General features: G+C 30.5%; 4 protein-coding genes across 4 annotated transcripts; 2 read left to right on the top strand and 2 right to left on the bottom strand.

The window, feature by feature from the left end:
- The first annotated feature begins 4,494 nt into the window (after nt 1–4,494).
- LOC108321100 (isoflavone 2'-hydroxylase) lies at nt 4,495–6,629 on the top strand. Its single transcript, XM_017552748.2, has 2 exons — nt 4,495–5,498; nt 5,861–6,629. The coding sequence occupies exons 1-2, from the start codon at nt 4,608–4,610 to the stop codon at nt 6,467–6,469; spliced, it is 1,500 nt and encodes a 499-aa protein (XP_017408237.1). The 5' UTR covers nt 4,495–4,607; the 3' UTR covers nt 6,470–6,629.
- Nucleotides 6,630–8,203: 1,574 nt separating this feature from the next.
- Nucleotides 8,204–10,141, top strand: LOC108321122 (isoflavone 2'-hydroxylase). The gene is made up of 2 exons (XM_017552769.2): nt 8,204–9,146; nt 9,449–10,141. Exons 1-2 carry the CDS (start codon nt 8,253–8,255, stop codon nt 10,055–10,057), a joined length of 1,503 nt encoding a protein of 500 aa, XP_017408258.1. The 5' UTR covers nt 8,204–8,252; the 3' UTR covers nt 10,058–10,141.
- A 563-nt stretch (nt 10,142–10,704) lies between these two features.
- LOC108321119 (isoflavone 2'-hydroxylase) lies at nt 10,705–12,508 on the bottom strand. Its single transcript, XM_017552767.2, has 2 exons — nt 11,522–12,508; nt 10,705–11,446 (listed from the first exon to the last, which is right to left on the bottom strand). Exons 1-2 carry the CDS (start codon nt 12,425–12,427, stop codon nt 10,838–10,840), a joined length of 1,515 nt encoding a protein of 504 aa, XP_017408256.1. The 5' UTR covers nt 12,428–12,508; the 3' UTR covers nt 10,705–10,837.
- Nucleotides 12,509–17,958: 5,450 nt separating this feature from the next.
- LOC108321087 (isoflavone 2'-hydroxylase) lies at nt 17,959–19,891 on the bottom strand. Its single transcript, XM_017552730.2, has 2 exons — nt 18,913–19,891; nt 17,959–18,774 (listed from the first exon to the last, which is right to left on the bottom strand). Exons 1-2 carry the CDS (start codon nt 19,798–19,800, stop codon nt 18,166–18,168), a joined length of 1,497 nt encoding a protein of 498 aa, XP_017408219.1. The 5' UTR covers nt 19,801–19,891; the 3' UTR covers nt 17,959–18,165.
- Nucleotides 19,892–26,868: the final 6,977 nt, after the last annotated feature.

Consider the following 26,868-nt stretch of genomic DNA (forward strand, 5'->3'; position numbering starts at 1 on the left):
TTTGTCGCACTGTTATTTTTTGTTTGTTGTCCATTTTGGTGTGCTGATATTTTTTGGCATGATGTGGATTGAGTAAATGATGTTGTCTATGTGAATGGACTACGCTTTGGTGTCCCAAAATTTTAAGATATTTATGTGTCAATTGTCGATCTTAGGATTGATCTTACATAAGCTTTCTGAATGTGTAAATGGTCCCTATGAAGTTAAAGTACGTTTTAATTTTACAGGCTTGCAAACACTATTGTTGTGGAATGTCTGATGAGAGATTCAAAGTTATGATCCACCATGTTGGGACCTTGAAAAAGGATGTATCATTTAAATATTGGTGGGAAAACGATTTAATGGTCATGTGACCTTGATAAATGAAGTTAATTTGAAGTTATTGGTCCACTTAGGGAATTTGGGTTTATTGAAGTTAAAGAATTGTCTTATGTTATTTAAAATATGTTGCACTAATTGTTTGATAAAAAGAGTGCAATTAATATGGTCAATGTGACCAAATATTATGGAAAATAGTGTTTGCAATATGGTCATGATGTGGAATTGTTAGAGGTCGCAGAGAATGAATTAAACAAATTTCTTAACCTTTGTCGTGGACCTTAGAAAGTAGAGATAGTAATCATGTTAGCGACTTTCCAGAAGTTCCCAAAGAGGACAATGAAGATGACCATCACAATAGCGAGGTTAAGAGACAAATTGTGACTAAAAATGAACATGGGGTGTGAGGTGAGGGTGATTAAGTGAAGGTTATGGGTGATGATAAAGTGAAAGTTCATGAGGATAAAGTGATAGTGTAATTTTCTTTTAAATTAATAAAATGGATAGGTTTAACTCAATTTATCATCAGATATTATAGTTTTATGAAAAAAATAATGAAAGAAGAAAAAAGTAGGCTTAAATGCTTACTTCGTCCTCATGTTAAGAGGTGAATTTTTGTTTAGTACCCGGTTTCAAAAATGAAGACATTGGGTCCCTATGTTATGAAAAGTGTATGAATAAGGTCATGTCCGTTAAGTTGACAGCAAGGGCATTAAGTCCATGCTGATGTGGCCGTACTTTTTCTCTTTTCTCTTCTGCTGTCCAGCTTTTTCTATCTTTTGTTCAGCTTTTTCTTTGATGATTTGTTGAACTTGTTCTTTCTTTGTGGACCTTATTCATATATTTTTCATAATATAGGGACCCAATGTCTTCATTTTTAAAATCGGGTACTAAACAGAAATTCACCTCTTAACATGAAGACGAAGTAAACATTTAAGCCAAAAAAAGTAATATATGTATAGTTGCATAGAAAAGTATATTATATTATGAAAAAAAAAATAAGATACTAAACATAAAAAAAGGAAAGAAAACATCTCTTATAAATATTGGTTATGAAATTTGATAATATATGACACATTCGACCAGACAAAATATCATAAAGAAAAAAGTTTGTTTGACACAGATTAAAAAACATTCATTTAACATTATTTTTAATAATATAATATATTATAGTGCTGTCAAAATAGATTGTAATTCGCGGGTCAACCCGGCTCACCATGGGTTTGAACCAGGTTGGGTTTGAAAAAATATAATTTGTTTATGTGAGCCAGTTTTCAACCCGGCTCACCGGGTTGAACCCGTTGGCTCACCAACCCACCTAATTTAATTTAATTATTTATTATTTTGTGTTTCAATATTATTAGTTAACATTTTTTTATTATACTGTAGATAGTAATAAAGAAGATGTTTCTAAGAGAGAAAAATATTATAGATTTATTTATTCAAGACTCTAATATTATAAATGGACAAGTGATACAAAAATTATCAATATTAAAAATTTATTTGTTCGCCTTTTGTACATGTTGGATTACACTTGAATTGTATGATACTTTTTTATTTTGAATTGTTTTTAGAGTTTAACATCATTTTAGAGTGACATTTATTTAGATTTGAATTAAAAAAAATTACAATTTTTTTATTTAGAAAAAACTTATAATAAATGAGTCAGTGAGTTAATAAGTGAAGTGGGTTGGATTAACTCAAAGTGACCAATATGATTTTAAATTAAAAATATAATATAATTATAATTAAAATATTATTATTTAATCATGTAATTAGTTTATTGTTTTCTTGTGTCAAAGTCCCACCGCTCTATCATAGATAATTTGACAACAATTCAATTATAGTTTCACACTGATTCGACAATATAAACAACTTGAGAATAACTCAATACATTAGCCAATAACTAAGCAAGATAATGATAATATAATTTATATTATAATGCATTAAAAGAAATTGTATCAAATTAATACAATTAATTTATAATAAAATCATATCAAATTCACGTTTATTTTCGTAATTTTTTTTGGATGTGTCCATTTCAATAATTTAAATAGAAAAAAGAAAAATTTTTCTAAAGTCAAATCGTCTAAAAGTTAGACAAAGAAGTATTTCAAATTACCATTTTCCTTAAATACTAACTCATAAATATTCCTCCAACGTAGATTTTTTTTCTCTTATATTTGCAGATTCTGTTACTCTTCGCACCACCTACCACGTGCCCATTTCTGACCTAATTATTTTCTTTTTCACTAAATTTTTTTTATCTTATATTTCTTTTCTGTTTGGCAAATGCAGACAGAAAAAATAACCTAAAATCTAACTAAAGAAACCCTTTTATTTCAGCTGGTTTGAATTTTATTATAAAGCGATGACTTTTCAATGGGCACTTTGAATTTTACATTATCATATTTTGAATTTTAATACATATTACACTGCCTTCAGACGTTGAAAATATTTTATTCAAATTTTATTCACCTGTCTCAATCGTATATTTTTTCTTAAAAAAATGTTATAATTAATAAAATCTAACAGTAGATTTTGTAATTTTTAAACACTACTGTACTAATTAAAAAGAATCTAGCAATATACTTGTAACTTTTAAACACCACTGTACTAATAAAAAGAACCACAGTTTTTTTAAAAAAAATTATACAATTATCTACTCTCTTTTTTCATTTTTTTTAAACTGGTATCTTAAAATAATAACTAATTGATTAGTCTTTTCTTTTTAAATATTATAATTGCCTTTTACTGAAGACAATCTTATTCAAATTAAATAAATTGATGAAACAATAATGATTTTTTTTAAATATTCAATAATCGTAATCAAATTTTATTTTTTTCTTTCAAAATATATTCCAATCAAGACACCATCTCACACTCTATTAATTAAGTGTTTATAATAATGTTGTCTGCGGATACATATGCTACCTACATATATCTTCTTCATAATTAATGTAAGAACATTCAAAAGAAAACTTGAAAATTAAAAGGAGAGAGGGTGTTATTCAGAAAAGGGAGATAATAAACAAATTGGAGAAAGAATACGCAAGAGGAAGAAAGAAAAAGGAGGTTTTGATGAGACCAAAACATCAAAATAAATTTAATATGAAATAAATTATGTTCTTGAAGGAAAAAAAATTATGTAACTAATCTTAGATTACATGTATAAATGGTGTGGTATTACTCTTTACTCTTATTCTACGATCTTTTTAGAAACTATTTAGGATCACCTAAATTTATATTTAGTTGGTTCTCATATTTTAGTTCCTTTTATCACATGGATTTATTATGTAACTATTCTTTTTCTTTAATTTACATGAATTTTTTTATTCATTTGACGGCTACGTATTCTCAGAGGATAATTTAGAAAATTAAAAATAATATATTAGCGTGAAAATTGATAAGAAAATATATTGCTTCCAGAAGTCACATTCATTTAATTTCCTCGCACCTAAAACCAAGGCAAGTTGCCAGCAACAGTGGTTTCAAAATGACAAATTCCTTTAATTAATTTGACTAAAATATGAAGGCAAATTCATTCATGTTAGAATTTGAATCTTCTTCACTTTCAAGACTGCGCAGGTGTCTTGACTATGATCTATCTACTTATTATTTTAAGTCGAATCAAACCTTATTAAGATTATTTATATTTTCTAAAAAATATTTTATTAGAGTAAAACAATAGAAAAAACTTCTTCATACAATATTCAATAATTTCGTATCATTTATTCAATAATCTCGTATTATTTAAAAATAAAAAAATTATACTTAAAATATAATTTAAATGTTTTTTTTAAAGATAATATATAATGGAGTTCCAATAATGATGATTGCAATTATCAGTGTTACTTGATAAATTTGAAATTAAAATATTAACACACACAATAAGATAAATGACGAAGTTTAAGATAAATTATCAATTTTTAAAAAATTTTATGATATATTTTTTAAAGACAAAACCATAATACTACCGTAATAGAGTTTTAAATTCTAAACCAAATAATATGTTTGATGAGAAATGAGAAATGATTTATATAGCATAAGAAGAAAAACCAAAATGATTTGTGTAAAAAAAAATTAAAAGTAATACATTTTTTTATAAATAAAAACCTAAAGTCTCCACTTAAAAATATAAAAAAGAAACAGAAATGTTATGTAGTTAAAGCAATTCCTCAACCCAAATTGCTGTATAAAAGTTGCTTCACATGGAAACATTAGGCAGTATGTTCTCTGCAAACTCAAGCTTTCACCATAATATCCACCACGAACTGCAGTAACCAGCCATGGAAACACTTCCCTTGTTCACATACTGTCTCTTCTTCCTCCTTTCTCTTCTCATCATTTTCAAACTTTTCTTCCAAACAAAGCACAAAAACCTTCCACCAGGCCCACCACCTCTTCCAATAATCGGCAACCTTAACCTCCTCGAATGCCCCCTCCACCGTTTCCTCCAACGCATGTCCCAAACACACGGCCACGTCTTCTCCCTCTGGTTCGGTTCCCGACTCGCCGTCATCGTTTCATCGCCCTCCGCCTTCCAAGAATGTTTCACCAAAAACGACGTCGCCTTGGCCAACCGACCTCGCTCCCTCTCCGGAAAGCACATCTTCTACAACTACACTACCGTGGGGTCGTGCTCCTACGGCGAGCTCTGGCGCAACCTCCGCCGCATCACCTCCCTCGACGTTCTCTCCACGCAGCGCATCCATTCCTTCGCGGGAATCCGCAAGGACGAAACCGAGAGGGTGATCCACGCCCTGGCCAAGGCCTCGCGCATGGAGTACGCGCACGTGGAGATGAGTTCCATGTTCCACGACATGACTTATAACAGCATGATGAGAATGCTGTCGGGGAAGAGATACTACGGGAAGGAGATTCAGGCGCAGGATTTGGTGAAGGCGAAGGAGTTCAGAGAGACGGTGGAGGAGTTGCTGCAACTGGCGGGAGTGTCAAACAAGGCAGATTATTTGCCCTTCCTTCGGTGGTTCGATTTTCAGAACCTGGAGAAGAAGCTGAAGAGTATTAACAAGAGATTCGATACGTTCTTGGATGAACTCATTCACGAGCAACGCAACAAGAAGGAGAGGGAGAATACCATGATAGATCATCTTCTCACTCTGCAGGAATCACAGCCTCAATATTACAGTGATCATATCATCAAAGGCCTTGTTCTGGTAATGCTTTTATAAAATTTTGTCTTAATTTAATTTTGATAATTGCATAATAATTTCAATATTATACTTTCCATAAGATTTAATTAACCAATTCTCTATGACTAAAAAATTAGCTAGTTAATATATATAGTTTACATAATACAATTTTTAAATATAGTCATACTTTGTAAATTCAAAGCTTTTATTATATTAAATATATATATATATAATATAATCAGAAAAAAAAACTATTGGATTATGATTTTTTTAATTAGTCATGATGTTGCACTTTTAATTGTCATTCAAAGTTGAAGATTATAACAAAGAATATGTTGATAATAAATAATTGAACGATTTGAAAAGGTATTGGTTTTGATTTGTAGGCAATGCTGTTCGCGGGCACAGATTCTTCTGCTGTGACGTTAGAATGGTCACTGTCAAATTTATTAAACCACCCAGAAATGTTGAAAAAAGCAAGAGATGAATTGAACTTTCACGTCGGAAAAGATCGCTTGGTAAACGAGTCAGACCTTCCAAAACTGACATACCTTAAGAAGATAATACTCGAAACACTGAGATTGCACCCTCCTGCTCCACTGGCAATACCACACGTGTCCTCGGAAGACGTCATCATTGAGGGATTCAACGTTCCACGAGACACCCTAGTGATGGCTAACATCTGGGCCATGCACAGAGACCCAGCGACGTGGACTGAAGCGACAAGTTTCAAACCGGAGAGGTTTGATGAAGAGGGATTGGAGAAAAAGGTGGTTGCGTTTGGAATGGGAAGAAGGGCTTGCCCAGGAGAAGGTTTGGCTCTGCAAAACGTTGGATTAACTTTGGGATTGTTGATTCAGTGCTTTGATTGGAAACGAGTGAATGAGGATGAGATCGATATGAGAGAGGCAAACTGGTTCACCTTGTCGAGATTAACTCCATTGAATGCCATGTGTAAAGCTCGACCACTTGTTAACGAGATTAGCTTCAACTAATGATGTTCATCAGTGGATGTTCTATCATTCTCTGTATTTTTGTGTCAACTTCATAATAACTGTCATGTACGAGCGTAAGACCTGTCATATATATCACAAATACGTGTGTGTCAGGTTTTGTCGGATATAGAATAAAAAATCTGGAATTTTAGTTAACTTCAACTTAGATTAATTAATTACAGCGACATTTTCATTCGTAACTGATGTAAGGAAATGCAAAAACTTTTTGTTATTTTATGAAATCTAATTTAGATAAATGGTACAGAATTACTTTCTTTTAAAACTAAAGTTATTGCTTTACCGTACAGAATTGGGTAGTCTAATAATGACTTTCATTTTTCATAAACTAAAGTTCACTTAATCATTTTCTTTTTGGTAATTTTACATAGAAGTTGTCTGTTATAAGACGATTTTTATATATTTAATTTTTTATTGATATTCAAGTCTCATTTTTATTTTTATTACTAATTGTGTTTTTTAATTAAATAAGTATATTTTTAAAAATAATGCTTAGTTTTTTTAAGTTGGAAAATGTATTTTTTTATTTATCATGATAAAAATTCTATGAATTTTTTAACTTAGACTTAAGTTTATTGTGATTAAAGTTAGTTTTATCATGTAAATGAACAAAAAGTAAATTATAGTAAATTTAAATCAATTCCAGAAAATAAATATTAGAAATTCTACACTTGATATAAATGATATTTTACTTATCTTCCATGTAAAATTATACTTTAAATTTACCAAATATATTTAAATTTTAATTTATATGTCAAAATCAACTTTAAGAACAAATTTATCATCACAAACAAAAACAGGCAATTATATTTTAATATAAAAAATAATTCCATAAATATTTATTTAAAATATCACTAATATAATTAAAAATACGGTACATAAAATATAAAAAATAAAATATAAATTAAATAAAATTATATAAAAACAGTCTTACAACTTATCACTCCACATATAAAACTTAAAAACAAAAAAAAAATTATGTAAAATTATCATTTAAGGGACAACTTAAATAAAGCCCGAAATTGCTACTTGAGTCAGTATTCCTCCCTAGAAATTTCTTGACATATAGCTTACTCAACTTTAACTTTTAAATAATCATTCTGTAATTTTTTTATTTGCATCAAATTGATCAAAAAGTACGCATTCATATTCTTGGAATAACGATACGTTAACACAACTTTTTTACAAGTATTTTAATACAATACAGGTGTATTTTTTTTTATTGAATTTAGAGTAAATCAGTACATTAATAAATCAATAACAAACCAATCAAAAAATAATAAATGTATTTTATGTTAAAATATTATAAAAAAATTTGTATTAAAATATCTTCTTTCCATTCCTTTTCCCCTCATTCTTGTATCTTGTATTCCCATGGAGTCTCTCACTCGCAGTCACCAAGTTCTCTGTATGTATAACATATATATATATATATATATATATATATATATATATATATATATATATATATATATATATATATATATGTATACGTGTGTGTGTTTTGCCATTTCGTGAATCTTGGCTTTTTGTTGGTAGACTAATATTTTCTCCTTCTTGGTACAGTGAATCTTGGCTTTTTGAAGTGTTGACTTGAATTTTCCTGAATTAATTGATCTAAAAAGAATTCCTGAACCCTACTTCACTATTTAATCATTGCTTCGGAAGTTGCATAACCTGAATTCATGCATCTTGATTCCTAAACTCCACCTTCTTCACAAGCTTTGATGGCTCTCTGTAATCTCCATCACTGAAACAACAATCCATGGAAACACTTCCCCTGTTACCACACTTTCTCTTCTTCCTCCTTTCTCTTCTCATCACGTTCAACCTTCTCTTCCAAAAAACAAAGCACAAAAACCTTCCACCAGGTCCACCACCTCTTCCCATAATCGGCAACCTTAACCTCCTCCAACGCCCCCTCCACCCTTTCCTCCAACGCATGTCCCAAACACACGGCCACGTCTTCTCCCTCTGGTTCGGTTCCCGTCTCGCCGTCGTCGTTTCGTCGCCCACCGCGTTCCAACAATGCTTCATAAAAAACGACGTCGCCTTGGCCAACCGACCTCGCTCCCTCTCCGGAAAGCACATCTTCTACAACTACACCACCGTGGGGTCCTGCTCCTACGGCGAGCACTGGCGCAACCTCCGCCGCATCATCGCACTCGACGTTCTCTCAACTCAACGCATCCACTCCTTCGCGGGAATCCGCAAAGACGAAACAGAGAGGCTGCTGCGTACCCTGGCCAAGGCCTCGCGAATGGAGTATGCGCAGGTGGAGCTAGGTTCCATGTTCCATGACATGACGTATAACAACATGATGAGGATGATATCGGGGAAAAGGTACTACGGAAATGAGATTCAGGCGAAGGATTTGGAGGAGGCGAAGGAGTTCAGAGAGACGGTGGAACAGATGCTGCAACTGGCGGGAGTTTCCAACAAGGCTGATTATTTGCCCTTCCTTCGGTGGTTCGATTTTCAGAACCTGGAGAAGAAGCTGAAGAGTATTAACAAGAGATTCGATACGTTCTTGGATGCACTCATTCACGAGCAACACAACAAGAAGGAGAGAGAGAACACTATGATGGATCATCTTCTGTATCTGCAAGAGTCTCAGCCGGAGTACTATACTGATCAAATCATCAAAGGTCTTGTTTTGGTAAATGATTCTCAGTACTACAATTATAAATTTTCCTTAATAATGAATTTGAATTTTTTTTCTGATTTCACTCAAAGATAACCATGATAGTTTATACAAATGTTTATAGTTCAAGAGATGAATATATTATATATGGATTTCATTAGAATACCCGTATAATACAACTAAATACATGTATGCCAGAAGTATATCTAGCCTTAGTCACATGTATGCCAGAAGTATATCTAGCCTTAGTGACATGTATTTTCACCTAGTATTGTGAAATTAATACATGTTTATACTTTGGTTAACTTATATTGTAGGCTATGCTCTTCGCCGGAACAGATTCATCAGCCGTAACTTTGGAATGGTCACTGTCAAATTTATTGAACCAGCCAGAGGTGTTGAAGAAAGCAAGAGATGAATTGGATAGCAAAGTAGGGCAAGAGCGTTTGGTAAATGAATCAGACCTTCCAAATCTGCCTTACCTTAGAAAGATAATCCTTGAGACACTTAGGTTATACCCTCATGCACCACTGGCAATACCACATGTTTCCTCAGAAGACATAACCATTGAAGAGTTCAACGTTCCACGAAACACGATAATAATTGCTAATATTTGGGCCATGCAAAGAGACCCTGTATTGTGGGATGAAGCAACATGTTTCAAACCGGAGAGGTTTGATGAAGAGGGATTGGAGAAGAAGTTGGTGTCATTTGGAATGGGAAGAAGGGCTTGTCCGGGAGAAACTTTGGCTATGCAGAATGTTGGGTTGACTTTGGGATTATTAATTCAATGCTTTGACTGGAAGCGAGTAAATGAGGATCCCATTGATATGAGAGAGGCAGATCGGTTCACTTCATCCAGGTTAACTCCATTGAAGGCCATGTGTAAAACCCGCTCACTCATTCACAACCTTAATTTCAAATAACTTAGCTTTACTCACCTGGCTTATTTTGGATCTTTGATTAAGTGTAACATTTTATTTTGGGTGTTTAGTTAGTGGAATAGTATCCACAAGTTTATATTTGCGATGTACAACTCATCAATTATATACAACTACCTAACTTAGAAAAGTTCTAGTTTTATTTTTTTTATCATCGATGTATAAATGTTGTAGCTATAAGAAATACATAAACCCTTATACATTATAAATTTAAAATGTAACACATAATTTATCACCAAAATCCACAAAATAAGTTAGAATCCTTTAATATATATAACATCTTCTAGTCAAATAATGGCCACATGACGCCTTGTTTCATGTTCTCTTTTTTACCAGACTTTAAATGCAACAATGATATACTTATTTAGTTAAACAAAGAAGAAGGTAATTTAAAGAACACTAGAGATATGTAAGTATTTTAGAATCACGATCCACCCTAATTGAAATGCAGAAAATGAAGACCATAAAAGTTGTAGTTTTGATATAAGAATAACAACATTTGAGAACTTCTTTGACATTTTTACTACATGGTGAATTTGATAAGCAACGCGAATCATTATAAATTTTAATGATATAAGCAGACCTAGTTCTACATTTGGACATATATAGGAGGATGAGCAGCAGTTCCGGACTGGACCATAAAAGTTGTAGTTTGATATAAGAATAAGAAAGAATACATTGAAGATTATTGGAAATTCATAACCGACAGTAGCAGAGTGGAAGGATGGAGTATAATTTGAGGAAAGAAAAAGAAATAAAAAAGAACTAAATTGAGGAAAGCTGAGCGTAGAGTGGGCGGGTCTTGCACATGGCTTGAAGAGGAATTAACCTTGACAAAGTGATCCAATTATTCTCTCTCATATCAACTTTTTCATCATTCACTCGTCTCCAATCGAAGCATTGAATCAACAAACCCAAAGTATAGCTAACGCTTTGCATGGCCATGGCTTCTCCTGGGCAAGCCCTTCTTCCCATCCCAAAAGCAACCAACTTTTTCTCTTCTCCTTCAACATCAAACCTCTCTGGTTTAAAGCATGTCGCTTCATCCCAAATCTCAGGATCTCTCTGCATCGCCCACCCATTGATGATAACTGCTGTGTCCCGAGGCACATCGAATCCTCCCACACTTATATCCTCCGAAGTAACGTGTGGTATGAGCACTGGAGCTGGCGGATACAACCTAAGTGTCTCAAGAATTATTTTCCTAAGATAACAAAGTTTTGGAAGGTCTGTCTCATTCAACAACCGATCTTCCCCCACCACTCTCTTCAACTCCTCTCTCGCCTTCTCCATCACTTCTGCCTTATTCAACAAATTCGACAACGACCACTCCAGAGTTCCCGTCGACGAGTCCGTTCCTCCAAATAGCATCGCCTGTTGAACCAATGCACACAGAGTTAACACATGAAAGAGAGAGTCTTTAGGAGAGTAAAACGATGACTTCGTTACCAGAGCAAGGCCTTTGATTATCTGATCGGTGTAATACTGAGGCTGAGTCTCTTGGAGTTTCAGGAGATGGTCGATCATGGAGTTCTCACGATTATCCTTGTTGCTGCGGTTCTCGTCGATGATCTTGTTCAAGATGGCATCGTACCTCTTGCTGATACTCTTCAAGCGCTTCTCCACATTCTGAAAATCGAACCACCTCAGGAAAGGCAGGTAATCGGCCTTGTTAGCCAAGCCCATGAGTTGCAGCATCTCCGCCACGGTCTCTCTGAACTCCCTGGCTTCCTCCGCGTTCTTCATGTCGGCCTCCTCTCCGTAAAACCTCTTCCCGGATATCATCCTCATCACGTTGTTGTAGGTCAAGTCGTTGAACATGGAAGTTATCTCCACGCGAGCAAAACCCTTGCGCGAGTTCCTGGCCAGCCTGTGAATCAAGCGCCTGGTCTCGTCGCTTCGGATTCCGGAGAAAGAGTGGACTCGCTGGGTGGAGAGAACGTCGAGGGCGGTGATGCGGCGGAGGTTGCGCCAGTGGTCACCGTGGGAACAGGAGCCGACGGTGGTGTTGTCGTAGAAAATGTATTTTCCGGAGAGAGAGGGAAGGCGGTTGGCCAAGGCAAGGTCGTGTTTGGTGAAACATTCTTGGAATGCCGAGTGTGAAGAGATTACGACGGCGAGACGGGAACCGAACCAGAGGGAGATGACTTTGCCGTAATGCTCGGAAGTTCGTTGAAAGAAGCGGTGGATGGGTTGTTCGATGAGGTTGAGGTTTCCTATTATGGGCAGAGGAGAAGGCCCCGGTGGCAGATTCCTCACTCTTCTGCTTCCCAACAGGAACTTGAGACTGAAAAGTATGAATAGGAGGGAAAGGAGAAAGTAAGAGAAGAGCAACAGCAAAGAAGGCACTCCCATGGTTGATGTTGTTATGGAAGATATAGAGAAGTAAGTGTGGGTGTGCTTCTGCAGTTGAATTGAGTGATGAATGAAGAAGGTGACATGAGCTTTATATAGCATGCATGTGATATGAGAAGAAGAAGACAACATATATTATAATATGTTGTTGATGTTCATTTTTAAGACAAAATATGGCTGCTGAGATCTGAGAGTAGTTTGACCTGGACTGATTGGTGTGCCCATATGATTTGCATTAAATTTCTATATTGTTGTGCTTTCTGTAATAATTTAATCTTCTGGCTAGCTATGATGGAAATGAAGTAGCCACCCTCCGTACAGCTATATTTGACTCTCATTCATTCAATCTGCTTTGAAGATGCTCCCATGATATTTCAATTTTGATCATATATGTTGTCGCCATGAATTTTTAGTTATTTAATGTTTTAATCAACCATGATTCATAAATGTTCTAAATTTAATGAAAATTTAATGACTTAATCAGTCATTAAATAAATAAAAAAAACAATCATTCATTCTGTCACTGATTATATATATTTTTTAGTTATTGAATTTGATCAACATTTTTGTTTCTAATAATAATGACTTATAATTTCAACCAGTTACTAAAAACCATATTCGTGTATGTCATTGTGGAATGAGATGGCCCTCATCATATCATGCATGAACATGAATAATTTCAAATCGAAATTAATATAAAAATAAAATTCTAGATTGTCATGCCATAACTCAATCTTTTTTCTCTAGATTAGTTGGAAATAAATCTCCATGCATACTACACATCTAACTCCGTCAACTTTAAATTAATTAGAGGTAATAGGAATTGTAATCATATAATATTAGTAACATAACATTGAAACTGGACTGAATTTAATATTATATTGTTTCCATGTTTAGTTTGAATGAGTTATTGCACACAAATAAAGAAAAGTAACCGTCTCAAAGGAATAGATTTAGTACACACCACTCCAAATTCAAAGTCAAACATCCGTGCTCTGTTTCAACCTTATTTTCAATCTTTAACATGCAAATAATCAAACCACCACGAAAAATCATTTCGGGCAAAATAACAATAATAATAATTATATCACTCAGTATTTTGACACTTTTTTTTAAATATGTTTCATATTACATAATATAGGTACCTTTGTACATTTATTTCTATTTAAAATTAATAAAATAAGGAAGATAAGTGTAATTTTCAAGTAAAAAATATGGGTAAGCCCTCCTTTTGATTTTAGAATTATTTTTTTGGTTCTTTTTATAATTATGATAATTAGTTACCTATCATCAAAATTATTATTGCGCAATATAATTTGTTTTATCAGAGGACACTTATAATTACAATAATAACCTATGAAAATAATGAATAAATTAAATTAAATAATATATTTAAAATAATGAAATTAATGAAATTTAATATTTTTATGGAATTATTTTTGTAAGTTTACTCATTTTGTTCGTCATACATATGTATTAATTAAAACTTCATTATTTCCAAACTAAATTTGTTAATCAATTATACATATACAAAATATCAATATCGGTTTTTAATTATATATTGTTATGAAAATATCTTATTGTATAGGAAGATGTCACTGTGACACCAATCACTCTTTTCCACACCAAATATGCAAATGACTTTTTATTTATTTTTAATTCCTAGACATGTTACTTTAGCCCACGGGTCTTGACCCGATTCACATCTACTAGAGTTAAGAAAATTCATAAGTTCAAAAAAATACATACAAGAAAAAGTCTACACATACTATAAGAAGTTCTATAAGTCAAGGTCAACTACTAAACTATTTTCTTAGATATGAAAAATATATTAACTTGTGATATTTATACTCAACATAATCTAATTTAAGTGGTTAATATCGACATTTTACTTTCATTAATTAGATTATAAATCTCAAAATTATAAAAAAAAATATATTTATGTAAAGAACAAAAAAATATAAATATGCTAACATTTATGTAATGATCACAATAATTAAGAAAAGAAGTGGTAGTGAAAATATCATTTACAGTTTCCTCTAAATCACATGACCGATTGAAACACAATTAGATAATTAATCTAGAATTAATTATTTAAGATAGAATAATTTTAAATATGTGAATAACTTTTTATTTATTTTTAATTCATAACAAATGCTTATAGTAATTAATTGAATTGAATGTTGATGGAATTATATCTCTTTTTGTTTTGAGGAGGAAGGATAACACATTCAAAATTCAAAATATCAGTCCCTACCATAGACAACTCAATTTGTAAGATATTTCAAGGAAGCTGACTTAATAAGCCAAAACTATCGCCTTCCTATCGCAACAAACCCAAATAATAATAATCTCCAGAATATTTGCACGCATGCCACTTCATCTATTTTAATTATTATTTTCAGCATATTTGAGGTAATCAAATAACACATATAAGTAAAATAAAATTAAACATAATACTAAAGTAATAATATTTTTAATCTGGTATATTTTCTTAATGTAAAATAATTAAAACTTTCTTTTATTACATGGATTACTGTATTATTAACTATAATACAATTATTAAATCTAAATAGCATAATGATAAAATATGCATATTAAACTTATAATTTTATATTTTATATATACGTATTTAAATTTTCAATAAATAAATTTTAATTTTTAAAATTTTTAAAATTCGTAGTGTTTTGAAATGACTAATTTATGGATATTGTATACTACTAAAAGTAACAGCAAAACAACTATTTTTTGAAATAGTTTTATCAAATAATCTTACTCATAAATACATGAAATTAAGGAAATACTTCACTAAATGTGAAAACATAAGTTGTTTTTGAAACTATTTGATATGACTAAAACTAATATTACTTTGAAACGGGTTGTATTATTATATTGAAGAACCAAACCTCTTAGAAAATATAAATTTTCATTTGTAAACGTAAGAATAGGGTAATAATACATACGAATTAGTATATTTAAGTGAGTAAGTTGTTGTGAAATATTATAAAATGTAGGATTATAATTCAGGAGTAACTTTGTTATATTTTTCATTAGATTATAATTTATCTCTCTTTGTATAATCATTGTAATAAAATAGGTTTTTTATATTAGGTATATATGACTTTTTATCATAGATAATCGTCCTGTGTGGATATAGATTATGTAAATTTGCGTCAAATAAAATATCCAATATAAATTCGCATTGAAGTTCATGAATCTAAACTAAAAATTTTGTATTTATTTTCTAAATTTAATTGGTCTTAGATTAAATCATGAAAAAAGAAATCAAAGTTTTTGTATATAATAAACTATATAGTTACGAGAATGATAATCTAAATTACATATAAAAACATAGAATACAGAAAGTAAAACGGTAAACAACAACAAATTACACACTTCAACAAAATACACAATTTTTTATAAAATTTTATTGATGAAAAAAATTGTAAATAAAAAAGAATTTATGAAAGAATTTTATTGATGAATAGAATTTTAATTACTAATGGAAATATTTGTATCCATTAGTAAAATTTACTGATAAAATATATTGGTAAATTAAAATGTTAATTATCCACAAATACTTTCATTATTAAATTTTGTCGGTAAAATCAACATTAAAGATTTCGTTTTAAGTTTTGACCATGTATTGATAACAAAATTTGTCAAAATAATTTTTTTTATAATTTATCGATAAATCTATTGATAATGGAGTAACGAGAATCTTTGTATGTATAATGTTTTTATGTTTAATAATGAAGTATTATGTGTTAAATGTTGAAAGGATAAATGATTTCATATGGATTAACATTTAAATTTTATAAATGATTTTATAATTAATAGCGTTAATTTGCTAAATTGAGAATTTACAAAACGTGTAACATATGTGTGTGTGTGTGTATATATATATATATATATATATATATATATATATATATATATATATATATATATATATATATATATATATATATTATTTTTTATTTTTTTTGAAGTATTTCATGTTATATTTCATTCAAATATAGTATAATTTAATAATATGAAAATTTACTCATATAATAAAAGAAAAACTTAAAATATATAGTAGGATTGGGTGTAAACATAACAAATATAAATTTTTATTGTTTTTGTCTTATCAATAGTATAGATATGTTAGATTAGATTAATTAATTTATATTTTAAATTTATTTGTGGTATCATTGACTATAATAATTAACATCACTCACACCTAACCACTACAATACATTTACGTGAAACTACTTGTCCGTTTACGTGGTCTGTTACAATTATGCTTGCTAAGTTTGTTGGATGAATCTCAGTTTTTGTAATTATGTAACATATATATAATCTCAGTTAAATATATATTTTTTGGGTTGCGTAAAAGTTAGTAAGGAAAAGAATACTGTTTTAAACACTAATTTTGGAGTCAATAACTTTTAGCAATAGATTTTCAAACTTTATTCTTATAATAATCTATCACCTGTTTTAATTTTTCCAGGAATAATGGAAATATATATAAATGGAAAATTTTTCAACAATTATATCACATACATCAAATTGAAGCTTAATGAAGTTTAGGGTTGAGGCAATTAAATTCTGCTTTTAATTGAAAAGAATCATTGACATAGAAGCTAAGGCAATGATGATATTTCACAAACTGGACTCAATCACCAAACAAATAGAGGACACAACAAACCAAGCACGGTTGCTATAAACAAGTAAAAAAAAAGCTTAATAATTGGCCTAATAATAAGATTAGCACAAGAAATTTTAGTTTCCAAACAAAAGAAGAGTGAAATTAAATATTACAAGTGATGCACAACAAACCAAAACCTGCAAAACTAAAACAGCGGTGTAACAAACGAATCATAGTAATAGAATAACAAGGTATCAGAATCTTTATAAAGAAATTGTCAAATAGTTGATAGTCCAAGTGTTCTGAGACATACACCGATTGAAAATAGAAGCATTGGTAACTCTTTCTGACAACCAATGCAAAAGCTCATCACTGAAATATGTGTCTGTTTAATTATTTGTCATACTAGTGATTATTACATTAACCTGATTGATTTATTATAATAAAACTTCACTAATCCCGGGAACCGAGTTTAACACAAGATTAGTTAAATTATTATATATTAATCCAGGAACTATGACAGTATTTCATATGTGAGTTTCTGTTCATGTCAAGGAGTAATGAATAAGACAGTAAATAAGAAAGAAGACTCTAAAACTCAGATTTGATTTTATATATGTCTGCACATGATTATCAATGTTGTTGTTCTGCCTCTAAAGAGCCAACAGTGCCGAGGAGGAGATTGTTAAATCACTATCAAAAACATTATTGAGGCTTTGTTTTATATTGAACCACTGAAAATGGAGACAAGAAAGCTTACGGAACACCACTCAGAGCCACCTTTTACTTTATTTAATGACAGCTAAGGAGCACTTCCATCAAAACAAAATCAACACTTGATAACGTCATGATCGGTTCTTGCAAAACATGAGAAATCAAAAAACATTGAGAATCATAATCAAAGAAAATAGAGAAATTTATTGAAGAAAACTGGGGTTGTATACAATATTGATACTGTATATGCTAAAATGCACACCCAGTTGTACAATAGGACAGTACAATACAACAAACTTTATTAGTTTTGACATGTATACGACCACCACTTGCAGGCTGAAACTGTAAGCAGAAGAAGATCCTCATGAAACTAAAACCAAATAAGATATAATTAAAAGCTTCCAATTTTTTTAGCGAGAGGGCGAGCTTTACACATGGCCTCCAGTGGAATTAGCCTTGACAATGTGATCCAATTGTTCTCTGTCATGTCAAGCTTTTCATCATTAACTCGTTTCCAGTCAAAACATTGAACCAACAATCCAATGGTATAGCTCACGCTCTGCATAGCCATGGGTTCTCCAGGGCAAGCCCTTCTTCCCATTCCAAAAGCTACTAACTTTTTCTCCTCTCCTTCTTCATCAAACCTCTCAGGTTTAAAGCTTGTAGCATCCTTCCAATGATCAGGGTCTCTCTGCATGCCCCAACCATTGACAATCACTATTGAGTCTTTCGGGATATTGTATCCTTCGACAGTGATATCTTCTGAAGCCACGTGTGGAATTAGAATTGGAGCTGGGGGATACAGCCTGAGTGTCTCAAGAATGATCTTCCTAAGATAAGGAAGTTTTGGAAGGTCTGATTCATTCAACAATCTATCTTGTCCAACTTGAGCGTCCAATTCTTCTCTCGCCTTCTTCAACACCTCTGGGTGATTCAACAAATTAGATAAAGCCCACTCCAAAGTTCCAGTTGATGAGTCTGTTCCGCCAAAAAGCATAGCCTACAGTGGAAAATTCACCATATGAAGTCAGAAACACTGGTTTACGTGTATCGCTGCAGCATAAGGCATCTCTTTCTCTTTACAAGACGAGACACCATGCAATCAATGAACAATTATATATAAACATAGATTCATTACCAAAGCAAGGCCTTTGATGATTTGGTCAGTGTAATACTCAGGCTGAGTCTCTTGCAGTTTGAGGAGATGGTCGATCATGGAATTCTCACGATCCTTGCTGTTACGGTTCTCATCCAAGATCTTGTTCAAGATGGTATCGTACCTGTCGCTAATGTTCTTCAGCCGCTTCTCGACGTTCTGGAAATCGAACCACCTCAGGAAAGGCAAGTAGTCACCCTTGTTAGATAAGCCCATGAGTTTGAGCATCTCCGACACGCAATCTCTGAACTCCCGGGCTTCCTCCACGTTCTGCATGTCAGTCTCCTCCCCGTAAAACCTCTTCCCCGATATCATTCTCATGATGTTGTTGTAGGTCAAGTCGTTGAACATGGAAGTTATCTCCATGTGCGCATAATCCACACTGGAGTTCCTGGCCAACCTGTTAATCAGGCGCTTGGTTTCGTCGCTTCGGATTCCGGAGAAGGAGTGGACGCGCTGCGTGGAGAGGACGTCGAGGGAAGTGATGCGGCGGAGGTTACGCCAGTGCTCGCCGTGGGAGCAGGACCCTACGGTGGTACAGTCGTAGAAGATGTACTGCCCGGAGAGGGAGCGCACGCGGTTGGCCAAGGTAACGTCGTGTTTGGTGAAGCATTCTTGGTATGCTGAGGGTGAGGAAACAACAACCACGAGACGAGAGCCGAACCAGAGGGAAATGATTTTGCCATATTTTTGGGACACGCGCTGAAAAAAGCGGTGGATTGGTTGTTCGACGAGGTTAAGGTTGCCTATTATGGGAAGAGCATTGGGACCCGGTGGAAGGTTTCTGAACTTTCTGTTTCTTTGGAAAAGGAACTTGAGAGTGACGATTAGGACCAAGGCAAGGAGGGAGCAAGATAAGAAGAGAGACATGGTTCCTGGTTTTTTGCACCAGAAAGCTTGTTACTGCTATGTCTGTATATCAGTAGTTGCTTATACTGATGCGATATGCAGCATGGGAAGTCTCCTTTATATAATGCCCATTCATGGAGTCTTAAATTTGCAAAAACATGATGACAACGCCATTTTAGCACAATATTTTATTAAACTTTGTCTTGGTCATCATGGAATTAATCATCGTATTTCCCTGTAAATATATTTTTTCTTGTTGAATTTTAACACAAGACAAGGACTTTTGGTCCATGAAATAATTAAAGGTGATTTAAAAAATATTCTTAAAATCATTGTTAGCAGAACTAGGAGGTAGCTGAGGTTTCCGTGGTAGAGCCCTCGCTGGTCGTCACCTACCACTTCTCCTTTCCTCCATAATCATCTAACATCTCACAAGTCCACAGTTTCTTATAGATCCATAGATTTTTCTGCATGAACAAAAAAAAAACACTGTCATCATATAAAAAGGTTTAAAATGTCTAACTCTATAAATTTAATACGTTTTATTTTTTTATCTCTTTTATTTCTTTTAACTTTTTACGTTCATTTAATAATGATGATAAAAAGAAAAACTATTACAAAAATATTAAGGTGTTAATTATGTGTATCAACTTGGACTCATGTATCGTCATGGTGATTGTGATGAAGGAGGAGGATGGCGGCTTCAAACATTTCCTAACAGAGAACTATAGTGGCACAAAAAAAAAGACTATAATGTGGAAAATAGTTTTAATAATTGAAATAATAATTACAAGTAATGGATCATTGTCAATCACTGTTTAGTCAATAATTCCAACTATATATATTTGCCTATCATAAAGTATAAGATATAATTTCTCATCATAACCACCTTTATGTTGATTCTCTTATATTTTTTATGAAACTACATCTTCACTTTTATATCATCGATTAATTGTCTTATCTTCTAATTTGGTTCTCTCCCAACTCACTCTTTTAGTGAATAATTATAAAATTTGTTTTAAAGGGGTTTTATATTTAGATAATTTACTTAGAAGAAAAATTAAGGAAATAACAGAACGGTTAATTTTATTATTACTTTCCAAATTAATATCACTCCATAAATATCTGAGAAAAGTAAACTCCTCATGCATGGTCAAAGTCAAAGACTCGTGTAGTCTAAAAAGTTAAATATCTAGAGAAAAAACGACTTCTATCGTATGTACATTTGAACATTTTAAAGTACACATAATTATTTATTAAAGTTGTTTAGTTTTCTTCTTTATATTTTTGGAAATATTTTACTCTCAAACTGAAATTACAGATATATTTTAACTGTATATAAAATAATCTTTCATCAACGATATAATTCTTTTCAATAACTACATTTTGTTTAACAACAACGTTATAATTCTTTTCAATAATAAAGTATTATGTTTGGATGATTAAAATAAATATAAATAGAATCTTCGGAGAATTTATGTAGTTTGAAGTCTCTGCTCTGCCAAGGTTGAATTCCATGCAAGTGTAGACTTTTCAATGCAAAAATTTTTGGGAAAGCAATCAACCATGAAAATTTTCCTTATAGTTGGGGTAAGGTTAGTTCAAACAAGTGAATATATTAAACTATAGTTTCATTACTAATTTTCTATAAATAAAATCTTAGAATTCAATGTGTATAATGTAAACTTATTGCATAAAAAGATCTTCAATAATTTAATAATTTGATACTCCAATATAATATTATTTTTCGACCTCAGTTTTGACTTTGATTTTTACAAAATTCGAGCTTCGCTGTGATGTTCCGCATGCTTGTATAAAATCATATTTCTATATTACAATATTCTTTTATGTCTATCAACACGTACTAATTTAAGAATATTTGTTTACTAGAAATTTTAATTGTAGTATAATTTATATATCATAAAGAAATATAGCTTGTGATAAATTATAATTACATAAAATAAGCGTATGCTAGGTATACTTTTTCACAAAAAGTTAATTGAGTGGTCCTGAAAGTGCTGTATTGTCTGTTTTCATCTATTTTTTCCGTTAAGTTAGATGACGGACATCCTATTCAAGCTGAAGGCTTATCCGTCAAAATTGTCTGTCATAAAAGAAAATTTGTCCCTTATACGAATTCGGACATGTCTTGAATATGACATGACATATAATGTTGTCATGTCTCTTTTAATTATTAGAACTGTTTCGTGAGTGACATTGGTAAGAAATTTTAAATATTACCACCTTGTGTTTTCTATCTGCATCACTTACCTTTAGATTTTTTTTATTCATAATAATGATGTACACTTCTGCAATACTGGATGTTTTTTATGATTTTCTGGTATATTAAGTATTTCTATAGTATATTATTAAGTAGGACCGTTACATTTTATATACGTATTAGTTATATATGTACACTTATAATATGAGATCAATGATTTTCTGGTATTAAATATTTTCTTGTGGTGTAAAGATTTTGTGATAGATTTATTTTGGTGGTTATAATTTTCTGGTGTGGAGGGTATCAAATTGAGAGATCGAAAAAGGATTTTAAGGTAAGTATATAGAAAGATGAAGATATTAAGAATAAGATTAAAAAAATAATAGTTACATATAGAATTGAAAAGGAGGAATCAAAATAAAGCCTTCACCACTAGAGTGAAAATTGAAAAAGGATAGTTAACTTCAGAAATACATAGGACGGTTTTTAGATATTATTGTAAATTACATAATTTTTTATTTTATTTTGACTTTAACTTTTAAAACAATAATAGTTAATATTTCTTATTCAAGTAAATTGGTTTCACAAAAATTTAGATCTTTTTAATCATAAGATTAATGAGAGAAGATAAAAGAATAAACATATTTTATACTGGTTCAATTTAACTTGAATCTAAGTCTAGAATTCTTCTAAACAATCTGAGTTTTGAATATTTCTATTATAATCAAAGAATACACAAAATTATAAGTACACCTTAATAATTCTATATCTTAAAATATCAAGAACTTATACATTTATCAACAACCAAACTCTAAATGTAATGTTTCACACAATTATATCAAGATTATCACTTACACAAAGTAATATAATGAATACACTTGGAGTGTAAATGTTACATATCGGTCTTGTGCCAACACAAGAATCTCTATAATCAAATTCACCTTCATAGCTTCTTGACGAATTTCACAAAAACCTAGTTGTTGCTTCTTTCACTATATTTCAATTGATTATATAAGTATACTAATCAATTAATGATACTTCAAATAGTATTTCAAAACAGATTTTTTCACATTGTCAACTATGCTCTTAATGGATCATACTCTGATTAATTTGATTATAAGAGGATTCAATCTTGATTTACAACCAATTAGACTTAATTTTACTAATTCAGATTTTGTTAAACATTTGGACATCATAAAAAACTTATCAACAATGTCCCTCTCTCAACATAACTGTCAGAAAAAAGAAATAAATATAAATATCTCAAATACGGTGATTGACTCTAACAATAATATCTCAACTTGAAACATTAGTATCATAAAAAAAATGAAATTCTTAACATAAATCTTAATTCTCCAAGGAAATATAAACTTTATAAGAAGTTTCAAAGATGAACCCTCGTTTCATTAAACCTCGACTCAAGGGCTTGTTCCAATATGTGTAATAGTTTGATATCATTTAAAAATTATAATCAATGAGAATTTAAATATATATATATATATATATATATATATATATATATATTTATCTTTGACTTATTTGAGATATCTTTTAAAGTCAAAATTGTAAGGAAACTCTAAACTCTAAAATAAAGCTGACTTAAGATCCAAGTAAAGCTTTTGCTTTAAGCCTCCTAAAAAATAAGTCTTAAAAAAATAGTAATAATATACCTTTATTAAATTAATTGTAATATACCTCTATCAAAGTAAGTTTTTTTTATTGTTTATTAAAGAATAATTTCAAAACAAACTCTACATATTAATTAAAAAAATTAAAATTTGAAAATTAAATTTAAACACTTACGAGAAGGAGACTTTAGACTTCAAAAGATTACAAGTCTATCATCGTGTTTATTTTCTTGAGAAGCAAAACTAAATTTTATTCTTTTAACCCATTCTTAATTATGTAAAAAATATTTTTTTTTTCAAATGCATATATAACTTATAAAATAATGTTAGCAAATACAATATTAGTTGATTAAGTAGAAATGAGTTTTTTTAAACTAAAGATAATAAATACTTATTTAAGATTAATAATATTTCAACAAGAATTAAATGAATTTACCTTATCATCTATTAAAAAGTAAATAATAAATTAAATTAATTTCGACAATTTAATAAATAATATTTTTTACAAATTTCTCAAAAAAAAAATTAAACAAAATTATGATACATTTTAACTTGTTTTATTAATAAAGAAAAATGTATCATTCTTAAGTTTGATTTAAATCTCTCAAACTCTTGATTCATCTCTACTACAAAATGAAAAATACATCAAATATAATAATTGGTCATAACAATATTATTTTCTATGGTTGAACAATATTATTTTATAAGCTTGATGTTGAGAGAAGATATTTTTCTATTTATGTTTTGACGTTATTTAAGAATTTATTTAATTTTAAGCTACACGAATGTCATTATTAATATTCTCACTTTAAAGGTGAGTGATTTGTCAAAAGAAGAAGATTGCATATTAGAAAAACTACTTCTTATGTAGAACTTACAACATTCAATATGAGATTTTACCATCAACCTATTTACAACTTTGATTCTGCCATCGTAGAAAGAAACTCTTCTACGACGAGTGTTGACTTTTATCTTTATAGAATCAGAAATAATTGAATAAGTAGAAAATTGTAAAGTACTTTTTATTTCTTTTTTTCATTTATTTTTTTAAATAAAATATTTTTCATTCTTTAAACTTAAATAAAATATATCATAATATATATATTTTTATCTTCAAAATTATAAAATGAATAGATGTTTTTTTTTTAATTCAACGATGTTAATTTGTGTGTGTTAAATTATTCAAATATCAATTTAAAACATCATTTACTATGTAAAAAACAATTCATACCGCTTAGATTAAAAAGACCGTATTTACTCAATTGTAAATTTTGAATATCAATTTATATCAAATTTTGAAACAACTTTCAATTTGCACTAAAATTTTAAAACTAAAAGCATATTTAATATTCTTTTATTCTGTATTTATGGTCTCAGCCCTTTAAAAGATCGGTGACATGGTTTATAATAATTTTAGTCATTATAATATTTTTATTCATAAAAAGATGAATACAATAATTAAAAGATTTATAATATTTCATTCAAAATCGTCAACTAAATGAGAGGTAACTCCATAATTATTATAATCACCCGTGAATATTATGTACACAGTTTATTAATTAAATATTGTGTCATTTCCATAGTGAAGCCAGAATATAAAGATGCATTTCAAACAATTATCTTCCAATTTATTTGAACTTTCTTCTGTTGAACATATTCCATACCATGTCTATAGTTTTATAAGTGTCTGAATTTTTTAAAGTTATGAAAGCGTTGACAAGTGGCTGCCGCATGGTTGGTGTTCAACGCAAAAATTTTATATATTATCATTCCTCTAAAAAAATATTTATTTTAGTTCATTGCTTGGGAGACATTGTATAATAATTTATAAAATTAAAAAATCTTAGAAATCACAATCATTTTAGTCTACATATAGTTTATCTGTTACAGTTTATATATGAAAGGAAAAAAATATTTTGATTCAATTTTTTTAATGATATTTTTTTATTTATTCATCGTTTATAGAAAGATGAAGCAGAAATGTCTGGTCAAATTGTCTGATGTCAGTGGATTCAATCTGACAACTTTTCATGAATTTTCCAAGGTACGAAAGGATCAAAGTTCTACCATTGTTGTCATTGTATAACCCAATCTTCACGCTATTGAAGTTGCAGAGTAGCCATCTTCATTTCTACAACCTAATCTTTCACAGTATAAAATTAATCATTCACTATGGAGATTCAATCTCATGACCTTTTACCTTTCGTTTGAGTTGGTCATTGCAATAAAATCAATAAATAATAATTAATTTAGAAATTAAAAATAATTAATAATTATATTAATTAAGTTAAACTCTATTTTATACTAAAAGTTATTAATAGTTAAAATAATATTTATTATAATCGATTTGTAATTTGATCACTAATATTAATTATGATTGTTTTAGTTATTTATTGTTAATAGTTTTTGTACTGTATGGCCCAGACGACTATACAGTCGCCTCCACATTAAGCCAACCATACGGTCTTAGAGACCAGAAAGTGGCTAAACTAATTGGACCTGACAAAGCCACCAAGCAAGACTAGATGGTCAGAACATAATCAATAAAGAGGTTTTTCTGTAAAGATTAAAGTAAATAATAATTAGAGGTATTGGGCTGAGATTGGATCGTGATTAAGGTTTCATTAATTTTAAGCTTATGCCGAAAACTATAAATATAAGTGAAAGATAAGAGCTAGGTAATCGTATTTACTGAGTATTTAATAGTCATACTGAACTCCTGTACAGACAATTTATTGATTTAAGTATCGAAAAACCTTTGACAAATACACATCCGATCGGTGGAGGATTGAAGACAAGGATTTGAAAACCAGTTACCAAACGATACTTCAAAAAAATTGTGTAAGTGTTTGGAGTGACTCGACCTCATGTCCGAATCTTTATTATTAATTACAAGCTAATTTAGAACATGACTTAACTAAGCAACTAAAACTTTTATAACTAATAAAAAACTGATTTAGACTCTTATTCAAACACAAATTATAAAATTTGATTAATAATAGAATTCTTTTAGGTATTGATAATTTTTAATTTATAAAATAGTGTTTAATTTATTAATGATTAACTATTTTTTATCTGTAAATGAATTATTATTTAATAATTGTCTAGTAATAATTAAAAAAATCTAACAATAATAAAAAAATTATTAATTATAAAAGGTATCATTTACTACCTTTATCTTCAAAGTTTAAATATATATATATATATATATATATATATATATATATATATATATATATA

The sequence above is a fragment of the Vigna angularis genome, chromosome 4 (assembly GCF_016808095.1).
Source record: "Vigna angularis cultivar LongXiaoDou No.4 chromosome 4, ASM1680809v1, whole genome shotgun sequence".
NCBI classification, from domain to species: Eukaryota; Viridiplantae; Streptophyta; class Magnoliopsida; order Fabales; family Fabaceae; genus Vigna; species Vigna angularis.

What these genes read in the sequence shown, in the direction of transcription:
- LOC108321119 (XM_017552767.2), bottom strand. Translation starts at nt 12,427, where the DNA reads ATGGGAGTGCCTTCTTTGCTGTTGCTCTTCTCTTACTTTCTCCTTTCC. An exon ending in TAATCAAAGGCCTTGCTCTG is followed by an intron (nt 11,447 to 11,521) that starts GTAACGAAGTCA and finishes TTGGTTCAACAG; the next exon opens with GCGATGCTATTTGGAGGAAC.
- LOC108321087 (XM_017552730.2), bottom strand. Translation starts at nt 19,800, where the DNA reads ATGTCTCTCTTCTTATCTTGCTCCCTCCTTGCCTTGGTCCTAATCGTC. An exon ending in TCATCAAAGGCCTTGCTTTG is followed by an intron (nt 18,775 to 18,912) that starts GTAATGAATCTA and finishes TTTCCACTGTAG; the next exon opens with GCTATGCTTTTTGGCGGAAC.
- LOC108321122 (XM_017552769.2), top strand. Translation starts at nt 8,253, where the DNA reads ATGGAAACACTTCCCCTGTTACCACACTTTCTCTTCTTCCTCCTTTCT. An exon ending in TCATCAAAGGTCTTGTTTTG is followed by an intron (nt 9,147 to 9,448) that starts GTAAATGATTCT and finishes CTTATATTGTAG; the next exon opens with GCTATGCTCTTCGCCGGAAC.
- LOC108321100 (XM_017552748.2), top strand. Translation starts at nt 4,608, where the DNA reads ATGGAAACACTTCCCTTGTTCACATACTGTCTCTTCTTCCTCCTTTCT. An exon ending in TCATCAAAGGCCTTGTTCTG is followed by an intron (nt 5,499 to 5,860) that starts GTAATGCTTTTA and finishes TTTGATTTGTAG; the next exon opens with GCAATGCTGTTCGCGGGCAC.